General features: G+C 31.3%; 1 protein-coding gene across 1 annotated transcript; it reads left to right on the top strand.

Moving 5' to 3' along the window:
* Positions 1-3,881: 3,881 nt before the first annotated feature.
* LOC106768156 (RNA polymerase II C-terminal domain phosphatase-like 1) lies at positions 3,882-14,419 on the top strand. The gene is made up of 17 exons (XM_014653137.2): positions 3,882-4,676; positions 5,337-5,807; positions 6,176-6,386; positions 6,595-6,752; positions 6,860-6,930; positions 7,155-7,260; positions 7,388-7,477; positions 7,587-8,168; positions 8,268-8,331; positions 9,684-9,814; positions 9,920-9,973; positions 10,407-10,503; positions 11,196-11,431; positions 11,514-11,603; positions 12,985-13,050; positions 13,161-13,234; positions 13,593-14,419. Exons 1-17 carry the CDS (start codon positions 4,422-4,424, stop codon positions 13,699-13,701), a joined length of 2,865 nt encoding a protein of 954 aa, XP_014508623.1. The 5' UTR covers positions 3,882-4,421; the 3' UTR covers positions 13,702-14,419.
* Positions 14,420-15,344: the final 925 nt, after the last annotated feature.

Consider the following 15,344-nt stretch of genomic DNA (forward strand, 5'->3'; position numbering starts at 1 on the left):
ATATCAAACATATGAGTCCAAAGATTTTTATTTTTAATTAAGAATTTACTTTGATTAAAGTTAGAAACTTTCATGTAATTAAATGAGTTTTTACCAATAATTGAGAACGTACTTTGATTAGTGGTAAAAACCTAAACAAGAATTAATCAAGAATTTAATTTGGTTAATTAACTTTTTACTTGATATAAAAGGTAAAAGTATAGACATGATTAGGCATAATAATATTTAATTGAGAATGTACTTTGATTAAATTTATTATGATTAATATATAAAGTTATTGCTTTTAATTGAGAATGTAATAGTGGAGTGAGAATGCTAACAAATTAATTGAAAATTTACATTGATTAATTTGAAAATCTAAGACAATAATTAATTTAACAATAATATTTAGATAACTAATGATGAATCGTATCTTGAAAAAACAATGAAATCAACATATTTTCTTTGTCATTGTTTTTATCTTTTTATAAATTTATTTCTTTTCATTTTTTTTATTTTGTTATTTAATCTTTTATTGATTTTTATCTTTATTGTTTTTGTTTTACTAACCCTTTTGTATAGTTTTTATAAGAACTAATTTGTTAGGAATCAATTCCATATTCATTGGGAGACGACTTGGGGTTGAATTTACCCGTTTCATTTGGTTTGATACTATCGTATAGTTTGATAGTATTAATTTGATTGCGTCAACGACAACCTTATCACTTCACCTTAAAGGCTATATCCCTAAAAGAAAGTTAAAATCTCTGCGTAACAGATCTTTTTTGAAGAAGTCTATATAAAGGAGTTTGCATGAAGAGAAGAAAAAAACTTTTGTTATCAATAATATTGTTATAAGCTCTTTGCTCTCTTTCTTTGAGCTCTTAAGACTTATCTTTGAAAAGATATTCTTACAAGTTTTTAGAAGTTCATTATATAGATTTTATTCCTTTTTATGAGAATAATCTTTTGTTTTGTAAGATTTCAAAAATACTTAGTTGTTTTAAATTCAAAAGTAAATTTAAACCCTTGTAAAGTTTAAACCAGTGAAATTAAAAATTCTAGAGAGTTGGTCTAGTGTTTTTATTAGGAGTGGTGAAAATCGTCTAACTAATTTAGTTAGCTTGTAAACTAAGAGTGGTTAAATTCATTTTTATTGAAACTCTTTAAATGATTTTAAAGGAGAATTGAATATAATTAGGTTTAGAACGAATTAGTATAAAATATATTTTTTACTTTTATGTTTAAATAAATTTTTCATTTAAAACCTTTTCTTAAACCTAAGTGTTTAACTACTATTAACAATAAACATTATTTATAAAATGAATTTAAAACACTATTTAAATTCTCCTTGTATTTTTCTATGTTTCCTTACTATTTTGAACATGTTTTGAAATTTCTTAACTTTATTTAATTATATTCATATTAAAGTTTCCATGTAATGGAAGTTGTCATTCGTATGGTATCATTAGTTTTATCATTATGAAAATTTGTCATTTAAATATTTCTGTATGTACAAGAGAGTAAGATAATAATAAGATTCACTATGTTATGAAGGTGAGAATTGAGATAAGATAATTAAAATTGAAAAAAACAACAATACAATCATGACATATAAGAAAAACTGGTAATTTTGATTTATCAACCTAACTATTCTACATTAATTATATCTAATTAATTACCAAACATTTATTACATATTTTATAATAACAATTTGTAAATCATTAACTACATTGTATCCAAAATTATTAGTTCATATTGAAGATAAAATTTAGTTACTATGAGAACATATTATCTATACACAACAAATCAAAGTAGGTTTGTCTTTAATGCATATCATAATTTGTTGATTTTTTTATTTATTATAAAACATAACTTTTGTTGTTATTGTGTTTGATTAAATTTGGTTAATAGAATTTCTTGTGCCTCGAAAAGAGGAAACTTAGTTATAAATGAAATGACTATCATTTTTTATATTTTTATAAGACTTTTATATTGTTAATTTCTTATTCGAAATAACTTCCTTATTTGAAGTAATTTTGTTATTATAAAATCTACTTGTAATACATTTGTTTGATTACATTAAAGAATTTCATAAGAAAATTAAAATTTATAATTAATCTATAACTACCGACAAGATTATTATATATATACATATATTAGGGGAAGCAATGTGTTAAGTATAAATGTGTGTTTATTTTTTTCATAAAAAAATAATAAAAATATAATTATTAAAATAAGTATAAATAATTTTTGCTTAATTTATAGATATATATTTTATTATTGATAATTATTTTAGTTTTAAAAAATAATTAAATTTAAAAAAGAGTGAAATAAAATACAATTAAATTTTAAATAATAAGATAATCATTTTAATTTTAAAAAAGTATAATAAAATTAAAAAATGAAATATCTATATCGATATATAGACACATTTATTTTATAATTTTACCTTTTAAATAAATACTTTTTATATTAAATAATTATTTTTCCAATTTTATTTGTCGAGTGACTATTCTTTTTTTAAATTTAAATTATTTTTAATTTGATCTTTTTTAAAATTAATTTCTTTTTAAATAAAACAATCATCTACAAAATAAATAAAAAAAATTTACAATAAAATTGTGAAAATTATTTATATTTAATTTTATAATTATAATAATAACAATACCAATAATTTTCTTATTTATTATTTTCATAATCAAATAGAAAACAAAATGAACGTAATATTTATTTTCAATCGTATAGATTAAAAAAAATAAATCTCCTTTATATATATATATATATATATATATATATATATATATATATATATATATATATAAAATTTGGTAATATAAGGGTTTTTTAGTTAGTACATCTTACAAATTTTAGATTAATTTTTTTTATTAAAATAAAAACTAATTTTAAATTCAAGAATATTTTAATAATTTTAAAATTTAATTTAAAATAAAAATAAAAGATAGTTATATATTATATATTTTTTAAATGACAGTTATTTTTAAAAATAAAAAATAAAATAAAAGGTAATAATTATTTTTTATTTTATTTTTTAAATTAAATTTTAAAATTATTAAAATATTTTTGAATTTAAAATTAGTTTTAATTTTAATAATTTTTTTTTATAATATAAAACTTGATATATTTTACTAAAATGTGCTACTTAAAAAAATTCTGTGAATTAACAAATCTTTGTATATATTATATTTCCATCTTATCTTATAACTACATTTTCAAATTACAATATCTTAAATATTTATCAATTTAATATATATGCAACAAATAAAAAAAAATAGTAACCATAAAAATATCCACATTCAAAAGACCGTATGTACTGCTACTTCAATTTTAATAGAGTTCTATTTTTTTTCCCTGTTTATAGCAAATCTTTGATTTATATCGTTGTTTCTTTTATCACTATTTTTCACGTGAATTATAAATTACGTATATACATATAGAAAATAATAAATATGCAAAATAAAAATAATTTAAATATGATATTTTAACTTAAGATAAGATGTATATGTAATTCCGTGTGTTTCCGCTAATTCACTGTAAAAGTATTTATTTAGCCACTTTACTTAATGAAACAACATTTTTTTTATTATTCATAATTTGAAAATATGATTTATTTTTGTGTTAATAATAACTTGTTATACGTGGATAGTTAATTTAAAATTACAGTAATTTGTGGAGAATAAAAAAAAAATTGCAATATTTGGATAAAAAGGTCTTCTCTTGATGTTACATAGTACAAGCATGATTAATTAGTAACATCATTAATTAAGCAGATTATTATGATATAAAAGAGGATGCGCCTGGTCAAATAGAAAAAAAATATATATATAGAGTTTATCTGTAATTAATCATTTATGAAATTAGAAAAAGAAGGATATACTAATTTTTTATTGCTGTGTTATTTATTGGGAGTGGCTTATGCATTAGGAACCCCAAGTACAGTTTTTGACCTTTCGTTTTCCGGATCTAGGGTTTCCCTCTGTGATCATCATCATCTTCCACGCGCACACCCATCATCAAACCCTAGCTACCACCGAAACAATCGCATTTCTCACGCGCAAAGAAACCTTTTGCCGGCCTCCGCGTCGGAGATTCACGATCCACACAACCCAGCCAGAGTCGCGATTCGATTTTTTGGAATATTATTTTTTATCTGCCATCACCTTCAATCACGGATCTAAAACTTTCTCCTGAAACAAAACGCCCTAATTTTCATTTTTGTGTTATTTTATATGTACATTCCCTTTCTGGTAATGCAAAAATCAGACGAATCTTTAAAGCGTTGTTGACACGGCCATGATGACGGTGATGATGATGATGTTGTTGATGAATACTTTTTCCCTTACTTACACGGAATCTTGACAGAATTTTCAAAGACTTTTTGTGTGTTGTGGTGATTTGATTTGAAGGAACAAAAAAAGAGAATGTATAAATCGGTGGTGTACCAGGGGGAGTTGGTGTTGGGTGAGGTAGAGGTATACCCGGAAGAGAACAACTACAAGAACTTCCATGTGAAGGAAATCAGAATAAGCCACTTCTCGCAACCAAGTGAGAGGTGTCCCCCACTTGCTGTGCTTCACACTGTTACCTCATGTGGTGTTTGCTTCAAAATGGAGTCAAAGACTCAGCAGCAGGACGGCCTCTTTCACTTGCACTCCTTGTGTATCAGAGAGAACAAGGTATATAGTAACACTTCAAACAATTAAGAGGGCACAAAATAAATTAACTATTAAAGCACTATCTTCCATGACAATTTGACTCTGGACTTAATTAATCTCAGAGGACTGCACTCAAATCTTTGGATAACCCACTTATGACTTGTGTGTTAATTTTGTAATAATTTGCCTGGACTTAATGAATCTGCTGTTTTGAACCCAGATGATGAAGGAACTGGCTAATTGGTTCCTTAACAGGGACCCAGGATTAACATTACTTCTGAATTGAACTGAGTTTCATGGTATTCAATGAGACTCTTTTATGAAAGACTATTGTTTCTGGTTAATCTTATGACAATTGCTGCTAGGGTTGGTTGTCAAGAAATGTATGTTAACATGGTGAAATGTAGTATCTATGCTGACTTGGGTTTTAGTTGAAGAAAGGATCTTAAAATCTTTGAAGATTACTATTGTGGTCTAGAGTGTATAAAGATGACCTTTATATTTTGAACAGAGTTGCGAATATGTTAATGCACCATTAATTAAGATGATATGTAGTTTTCTTTTTCTTTTTGTGAACATTGTCCATTTATCTCTTAAATATGCCAGGTTACCAGTTGTATATTTTTGTTTCCTACTAGTTCTCTCTGGATTTTAACTATGTTATGATGTTGGACCCTGCAGACTGCTGTAATTCCACTAGGTGGGGAAGAAATACATTTGGTTGCTATGCATTCACGAAATGATGATAGACCATGCTTTTGGGGATTTATTGTTGCTTTGGGACTTTATGATTCATGCCTCGTTATGCTAAATCTTAGATGTTTGGGTATAGTGTTTGATCTGGATGAAACACTTATCGTAGCAAACACAATGCGGTCATTTGAGGATAGAATTGATGCACTCCAGAGAAAAATAAATTCTGAGGTAGATCCACAACGAATTTCTGGCATGCAGGCAGAGGTCAAGCGGTACTTAGATGATAAGAATATATTGAAGCAATATGCGGAAAATGATCAAGTTGTTGATAATGGGAGAGTGATAAAAGTTCAATCTGAGATTGTCCCGGCATTATCTGACAATCATCAGCCTATAGTTCGGCCACTTATACGGTTACATGATAAAAACATTATTCTGACACGCATCAATCCACAGGTATTTATTATTGTACCCACTACTTTTGTTGTATCTATTGCCAAATACTAGGGTTTTGTATTTTCCTGTTAGATTTATTATTATCCTTCAGACCTATTTTAAAATGTTTTTTCTAGACATTAACTGATTTCATTATTGGTTCAAGTAAACACTTGATTGAGACACTTTCTCGTTTTTAAGACTGCTGCCTGGTTTGGATGAGTAACGTGATTTTCACATCAGAGTGCATTCATTATGCTATCATATGCCCAGATGTTTAATTCTATGATATAGACATAGATGATCTGTTTTTATGTATTTTGTTTAACTTATTCAAGCTGATAGATTTGTCAGGATCATCAAACTAACAAAATTTTGTGTTTGAAAAGATTCGAGATACAAGTGTTCTTGTGAGGTTGAGACCTGCATGGGAAGATCTTCGGAGCTACCTGACTGCAAGGGGGCGCAAGCGTTTTGAGGTTTATGTGTGCACAATGGCTGAAAGGGACTATGCACTAGAAATGTGGAGACTTCTTGATCCAGATTCAAATTTGATAAATTCTAAAGAACTGTTAGGTCGCATTGTATGTGTTAAGTCTGGTAAGTTGCCTTGCATGGCTGTTTTCTGTACTATTAATTTTGTTTTCAATGACAAGCTGCATATTTGTAATGAAGCACCTAAAAGAAGAAAACTGTGAAAATGAGGACAGCTTGTATGTAAAAGTTCACATATCTGTGCAGATTTAATTCCCCGCTGTTTCATTTACTTGTAATACTTCTAATATGGTGTTTCTATAATGCAATATAGGTTTGAAGAAGTCATTGTTTAATGTCTTCCAAGATGGTTTATGCCATCCAAAGATGGCGTTGGTAATTGATGATCGCTTGAAAGTGTGGGATGAGAAGGATCAACCCCGAGTGCATGTTGTCCCTGCATTTGCTCCATATTATGCTCCTCAAGCGGAAGTAAGTTTTCTTTCTTGTGTAGTTGGAAGCCTAATATCTTCAATTGCATCAATGGAATTTTGCCCTTTTTTCACTATATGAACTTATTCAACCTGTTTGTCTTGTAGGCAAGCAATACTATCCCTGTCCTGTGTGTTGCAAGAAATGTTGCTTGCAATGTTAGGGGTGGCTTCTTTAAGTAAGTTAGAGTGTTAAACCTTAAGAAGTAATTTTGACTTGTTATCTCTACACCTTTAAGAAAGAGATTTGCACAGATTGACCATTTTTCTTTACCTATCTGGGGGACAACTCTGTTTAATGGTTATAGGTTGCCCTCAGAGTAGTTTACTTATCTTAAATCAGTATAAAAGTAAATACGCAACTGGATTTTTGAACCTAATTAAGTCTTATGATTTGGTGCAGAGATTTTGATGATGGTCTTTTACAAAAGATTCCTCAAGTTGCCTATGAAGATGATATCAAAGATATACCTACTCCTCCTGATGTGAGCAATTATCTAGTCTCAGAGGTTAGTGTATATTGATGTACAGATATACATATTTGTTGCCTCTTATCAGTTGGGCTACTTGTTGATGTCGAAGTAATATTTGTATCATTTCATCGTGTTTTACTGTTTATGTTTTACTTGAACTCAGGATGATGGTTCTAGTGCCATTTCCAATGGAAACAGAGATCCATTCTTGTTTGATGGCATGGCAGATGCTGAGGTAGAAAGAAAATTGAAGGTATCAACCCCAAACTCTGAATGAATATATGAGAACTGTGATATATTTATGATTGAACTTGAAGCTTGTCTCATTATTTATTTATTTATTTAATTGTTCTTGCTGCTAGGATGCACTATCAGCAGCTTCAACTATACCTGTGACAACTGCTAACCTAGACCCCAGACTCACTTCTCTTCAGTACACAATGTCTTCTGGTTCAGTTCCTCCTCCAACAGCACAGGCATCTATGTTGCCATTTACCCATGTACAGTTTCCTCAACCTGCAGCACTAGTAAAGCCAATGGGTCAAGCTGCCCCTTCTGAATCTAGCTTGCATGGCTCTCCCGCCAGAGAAGAAGGTGAAGTACCTGAATCCGAATTAGATCCAGATACAAGGCGAAGGCTTCTCATATTGCAACATGGACAAGATACCAGGGATCATGCATCTACTGAGCCTACGTACCCTATCAGACATCCCATGCCAGTCTCTGCACCTCGTGTGTCATCACGAGGGGGATGGTTTCCTGCAGAAGAGGATATTGGTTCGCAGCCACTAAACCGGGTAGTGCCTAAGGAATTTTCTGTAGATTCTGGTCCATTGGGTATTGAAAAGCACCGGCCTCATCATCCGTCCTTTTTCTCTAAGGTTGAAAGTTCCATTTCATCTGATAGAATTCTCCATGATAGCCACCAAAGATTACCAAAGGAGGTAATGGCTGCGTTTTTGGTCTATCATTGAGGTTTTACAGTAGGATTAGACTTTTGGCTTATTTAGTCAATTAATTGTATTAAGATAATTTTTGTGCAGATGTATCATAGAGATGATCGCCCAAGATCAAACCATATGCTCTCAAGTTATCGATCTTTATCTGGTAAGCTGTAGTACTTGCTGTTACATTTATGATTGTTTCTTTCTAGTCTGCCCCTCTCGTATTCTCTTGTAAGGATCAGTTTTTGGATGCAGTTATTTGGATATCCCGAAATGTAATTTAGAACTTGAGTATGTTTAATTTGGTTCTTTGAGCTAACCTGTACACACACACACACATATATATGCATAAGTTTGTTTTTATTATTAATGTTTCATAGATTTGTTTTTTTTTTCTTCCATTAAGTATCTCGAGAGGATTGCCTGTCTTCATTCATTTTCTATTTAACTGGACATAGTAAGCATTCAAAATGCATTATATGAATTTCAAAATGTTTTATTTGGAGTTGTCTGTCTCAAGATATATGTTTATATTCCCAAGATCACTATAGGCAGGAATGTTATGACTGAACACCAATGGATATTTTAGAGAAGAGTAATATTAAATCACATAGAAGACGCAAATAAAGCAGAATTTTCTGTCCGGAGTTATGGACTCTGTAGAGAGGAGTTTTCTGTCCAAATTACTCAAAAATACGACACACATACCCCCATTCATTGTTACACATTTTTCAAAATATACAATCGCTCCTAACTTTCTGCCGTAGGCTGGCAACATGACATTTGTAATGGATTTACACAAATCAGTAAATATAAGTCAGTTGGTTGGTTTTTTAAAGTTATAACTAATGTGCCAATTTTATCATTGTTAATTATCATTAATGTGAAGACATCTGAAAGTACCACTGTCAATAAAGGAAAACAGAGAAGATATAATAAATGCTTCTTAGCAATTGTAAAATTCGTTATAAAAATGATCATTGATATCTTCTAAATGGTGCCTTGTATTAAGAGTGAAGGGAGGGTACAAATACTAATGACATTTATGATTTATTACACCTATTTAATATCTAACTACTACTAGTTTCTGCCAATAACTACCTCTGATTCTCTGTCGCACTTATGTTATTATTGGGTAAATTACAAACTATGGGTTAGCATTTAATGTTCCAGAAATGTTTTCCTATTTTGGTTAGTCAAAACAAAAAGGATAATTTGGTAGATGGAAATAGGGAGTTGAAGTTAATGGTTGTTGGGTTTCAGAGTGACTTCTGTTCCCCTAGAAAGTAATATGTCTAGTGGGAGTAAAATGCTAGTAAAACATAGGCATAGCATAATGATCATGCATACCAACCATATTTTGCTACTTTTATTGGAGTTTTCCTACAAAACTTGAAACAAACATGCCTTCATTTTGCTTTTTGTTTTGGTATGAGGTTTATACAATTTTTTTTTCCTGTTCTATTTGTTTTAGTTCTAACATTAGAATTACATAATTTTATTGTTGTTGTGAAGGTGATGAACTCCCTTTTAGTAGATCATCTTCCAGCCACAGGGATCTTGACTCTGAATCTGGCAATTCTGGTTTTCATGCGGATCCTCCAGTTGTAGTGTTACAGGAAATTGCACTGAAGTGTGGAACTAAGGTGAGTACAAATGTGTTTATTTGCTAGTAAATAATTAGAGGGCATCATTGGATATAGTAATTTCTCTGTGTGATGTTTCAAGTTTCTAAGGTTTAATGTGGACAGGTGGAATTTATGTCATCTTTGGTTGCAAGTGCAGAACTACAGTTCTCCATCGAGGTATCTCTCATAGTGACTATGATTCCCTTGTTGACTATTATATTTGCATGCATTTTTCCGTTTTATATTTTCTCCAGGGATTCCTATGTATGATTCATTAGATATAATTTTTAGAATTGGTTACTGCGTGGGATTTCTATTTTCCCCTATTCTTTAATTACAAGACAAAATTGATTTTGCATGCAAAGTGTATGCATACCAATCTTTTGAAGTTTATGTATAAAACACAAGGTTGGCTAACCTTGATGAATGGATGTTGTTTCTTCTAGAAACAAGTTTACAAATTTAATGTGATCTTTAGGTTAGAGACTTAAAGCTGATTTCACGTTGCTTGTTGTAGAGTGAAGTCACTTGTTGAATTATGTTTTTGGTTCTATTTTATCAGGATTTGTTGATTTGTCTGTGTACTCATAATTGTCATTTTTATTTCTAGGCATGGTTTTCTGGAAAAAAAATTGGTCATGGATTTGGAAGAACTAGAAAGGAAGCCCAACATAAGGCTGCTGAGGATTCTATCAAGCATCTGGCGGGTAAGATGTTCTAGTTTTTTTATTGACTTTATCAAAAAAATTTCTTGCATTGTATTTTTGGCGACCCCCACCACTGCAAAATTGAAAGAAGAGCCTGCCTTCTTAACGGGTGTTTAGCTTGATATTGACCAACTCAATGGTGTATTAAGCTCATCCATGGCCCTGCTATCAATAAAAGTTCAGCGTAAATCATGTCAGAGACAAATCATTTTAGGGTCTCCTCCTTTCAGTTTGTGAGTGTTGATCTTTTGAACCAAATGGTCAAAATAAGCCGTGTTGCCTGTTCTTTATTATTAACTTAAAATTCAGTATAAGGTATGGTGGGCCTATGCAGTATCCATGCTTCAAGCTTAGAAGGCTCTTGGATTAGGATATATTTAGTGATCTAAAATGGTAAAACCATTGTCCCTTCCAATAATTAAATCTTTTATAACAGTTGGTTCAAAAGATATTGTGTGAACAATCGTTTTATTTTTTATGAAAGAAAGTTAGTTGGTTGCAGTACATGAATAAAAAACTATGATTTATAATTTGATTCACAAATTTTAATCAGGTTCTAAACCGCCTAAAATCTCTTGCTAGATCCCAATGTCAGAAAAATAATAGCTGATAATGATTATACAAGTTTTTTTCCTTTTTTCTCAATTTTGTTTTCATAATGTATATTTTGATCACTTTGGCTGTTTTTGTAGATATATATTTGTCTAGTGCTAAGGATGAGCCTGGTTCTACATATGGGGATGTGGGTGGGTTTCCTAATTCAAATGATAATGGTTACATGGTTATCGCCAGCTCTCTTAGTAATCAGTCATTGGCTAAAGAGGATTCAGCTTCCTTTTCAATTGCATCTGATGCATCAAGGGTTTTAGATCCTAGGTTGGAGGTCTCTAAGAGGCCAATGGGTTCAATCTCTGCCCTAAAAGAATTGGTAAGATTTTTTAAATTGACCTACCTATAGTTAAGTGTTTGTGTTATTGATATGCTATAACTTGTGCACTCAATTTCTTCAGTGCATGATGGAAGGTCTTGGTGTCAATTTTCTATCTGCACCTGCTCCAGTGTCAACAAATTCACTTCAGAAAGACGAAGTACATGCACAGGTTTGTAATAAAATACTTCAGTGGTCTGAACCAGTTGAGTTAAAATTATTGGCTTCATTCCATTGCAAAAGGTTATACTTTGTTTCTGAACTGTCTTATTTATTTATGTTTTAGTTCTTTGTTGTTTTTTTTTTATTTTTTTGTCAGCAAAAAATTAATTAATTAAAGTAGAAGGTAATGACAAGGGTTGGAAAGTATATGAAAAGGAGAAGAAAGATAGGAGGGAAGTGAGGCCGAACGGTATTGACCGTAAAGGCCGAACGGTGGAAGGTGTGGAGAGGTCTAGCCGATCAGTGGAAGGCGGTGAAGAGCTGGGGCCAAATGGTAGGAGGTAGGGGAAAGCAAGTCGAACAGTGGAAGGTGGTGAAGAGTTGGAGCCAATCGGTAGGAGGCAGGCAGAAGACCAAGCCGAATGGTGGAAAGTAGGGAGAGAGGCCAGACCGAACAGTGGAAGGCAGGGAGAGATAAGGCCGAACGATGGAAGACGGTGAGGAGTTGAGCCGAACGACCCAGGGTGGCGAGAGCTTGAGCGGAGCAATGGGAAGCAATGAAGAGTTGGAGTCGATCGGTTGAGGAGTGACTATCCTAACTGGGACAACAATTAGGATGGGCGGGAAATAATTATAGTAAATAAGAATATATCCTAGGGAAATATTCAGTATAAGATAATTACCGTAAATAAGGATGTATCTTAGGAAAATATTCAATATAAGATATTTATAATTAAAGATATATGTTAGAGAAAATATGAGGGATATTTATATTAAATATAGATATATTTTAGGGAAATATTTAGTATAAGATGGGCGAGAAATATTTTAGTATAAATAGAGCTAGGGTCTATTGTTAGGGTTATGATTTGGATTATTAAGTTTGTTGACAGCGGTTACGTCGTGTGAGGGAGGTTATGCTCCCAAGTAATTGAAAGAGGTTATGCTCCCAATTACCCCTTGTTTACTTTTGTTTATCCACATATTACCATCAATAAAAGAGATTCATTTATCCACTATCATTCGTTCATTGTTCTGTTATGTGTTGTGAGTGTGTGAGAGGTTGTTTTGGTTAGGTTTGGTACTCAGGTACCTAACACTGACACTTGATGTTTTTAAAGAGATAGTTCAAGAAGAGAGACATTATGCTGCTGGTGTTTTGGCCATTTTAGTGTCCCCAGGATGAAATATCAGAAATAGTCACTTTCATTCTATTTATGTGGTTTATTCTTATACTTTCAAGGGAAGTTGAAGGATGTGTTCTGTAGTATTCTGAACATTTCTGTCACGTTGTTTATTCCTGCATTTTGACTTTTCCTCTTTAATTCCGGCATTTTTTTAAGATAGAAAAGCTCAGGCAGTATCTGAATATTTCGTTTTTCATATTTTAGGTGGAAATAGATGGCAAGGTCTTTGGTAAAGGTATCGGATTAACATGGGATGAAGCTAAAATGCAGGTCTGACAATTTTTTTAATTATGAAATAATATTTATGAATATATTTGTGTTCTTCCATTAACTTCTTAACATATGGTGTTGGAGCACTAAAGATGCATTCTTTTGTTTAGGCTGCCGAGAAGGCACTAGGAAGTCTAAGGTCAAAGCTTGGCCAAAGCATTCAGAAACGTCAGAGCTCTCCCAGGTCCGTTAGTTTATATTTAATATTCTTTACATTTTCTATTTCATAACGTTTTAGAGTTGTTCAGCTTTCTTGATCTGGCTGGTTGTTTGCACCCATTTGATTTTTGGGGCTGGCTGCATCTTTACAAGCTACAATTGGTAATGAAAAACCTCTTATGGTGCAGTGCGAGATGTCTTCTCTGCTTTTGGTCAAAACCATAAATAAAATAAAAGAAATAGACAGATCAAATACATATGGAATTGGTCCCCATGTTCTAACAATGTGTTGGTTTTCAAAATTTGTTCTTTCTTACCCCCCTTTCTGCGCTCCTTTTAATAACTTTTTCTTACATCACGTAATTTTTGTTTTTGTGAATCAGGTCACATCAAGGATTTTCAAATAAACGTTTGAAGCAAGAATACCCTAGAACAATGCAGCGGATTCCCTCTTCAACTCGATATCCCAGGAATGCTCCACCAATTCCTTGAAAAGAGTACTGGACTTAGATCCTGATATGACTGTTGTTGGGGCATGTGTATATGTTACTGATTCAACAATACGGAGAATGGTTGTTGGGTTGGACCATTTCCATTTAAGTGGGTGCTTGGCCTCAGTCATTATGATACTGAGCCCAAAGCCAAAATAGAAGGCCCACTTTTTGTACCAATAGAAGTTCCTCACTGAAGTGGGGTGCTATACTGGTCAAAGATGTTGTAAGATTCTCTCATCTTGGTCCCTCCCAAATCCCAAGCAATGCAGTATTGGTTGTGTATCCTGGAAATGCTATGAGACCGGTTTCACAAGACGAGATGATGAGGCAAGTCCCATGGTTACTTGCATTTTTGTGGTTTATATACATGATGCAGCATACTCAGACAGAGTAGTAACCTTATTGAAATTGAGAATTGATTCACCTTTTTTCTAACTGAAGTAATGGTACAATGATTTAGTACAGGTCTTTTTTTCTTTTCTTAATGCATGGAAGTCGGTTTTCGCTAACCTATCCGGCAAATAGTTTTCATTGCACTAATTCTGTCACCATTCGCTCCTCCGAGGATTCTGTTATTTGCGGAGTCTGAGGTTGGCGAATTTGCATAGTTTTGTAACTCACTGACGATGTAATACACTTAACAATTGTGATTATCTGTGAATTTTATTCCCACTCATTTGAGGAGAGTTGTGCTGCTATAAAGATCTTTTTTAAAAGAAAAGTGTTATATATACAACACAGAATAGAAATGGGGAAAGGTTTGTTATATGATGAGTCCTAGGATAAAGGGAGACATATGTTTCATAAATGACAGTTCATTGAAAGAAAACAGAGATATGTGTGTGAGCTATCTTAATGGGATAATAAAGTATGCTTAGATGTTTGACCAATTCGTAATTTTTAAGTCTTTGTTTATTTGTATGGCAATAAGAGCTTAAGTATTGAAAACACCAATTTAAATTTAAAAACTAGCTAACAGTAATGGAGAGTATCTATTTGATTTCACAAGACATATATCAGTTTCCTATCATTGTCGAATTTTACAACATTATCAGATCATGTACTCATCACACGCTCTTTAATTTTGTGTCTGTTCTCTTTCTACTACTAATTTATCCGTCTTTTCTTTCTTTCATTTTACTGGAACACGCTTATTGATGCTTTAGCAAATTCTAGATGATAAACTTTTTTATTTAACAAATACTTGATGTGGATCAATGTTTATTTCAACATAAAATGTAATAGCCATGAGAAAAATTCTTTACAGAGAAATTTCTTATTGAATTTTTCTCTTCGATCCTTCACTCAACATATAATACAGTTATTTATTAAAAAGAAATCAATAACTACTATTATGGAAAAAAAATGCATAAAGTCAGTTACAATCTTAGTCATAGATTTTTAGTTCCACTATAAGTATATTGATTTCACTTATTTATATATTTATACTATTACTTAAAATATTTTACAACTTATTTTGGTTTTTAATTAGATAAATTTATTTTTTAATAAATATAAAACAATTTCTTTATTTAATAAATTAAGAAATTCAATAATTTTGTTTAAATAACCATTAATATTATTTTAACAATATATATATATGAAATATCTATTTTAAATAAATTTGGGAAATAAAAATGT

This window comes from Vigna radiata, chromosome 7 (genome assembly GCF_000741045.1).
Source record: "Vigna radiata var. radiata cultivar VC1973A chromosome 7, Vradiata_ver6, whole genome shotgun sequence".
Classification (NCBI taxonomy): domain Eukaryota; kingdom Viridiplantae; phylum Streptophyta; class Magnoliopsida; order Fabales; family Fabaceae; genus Vigna; species Vigna radiata.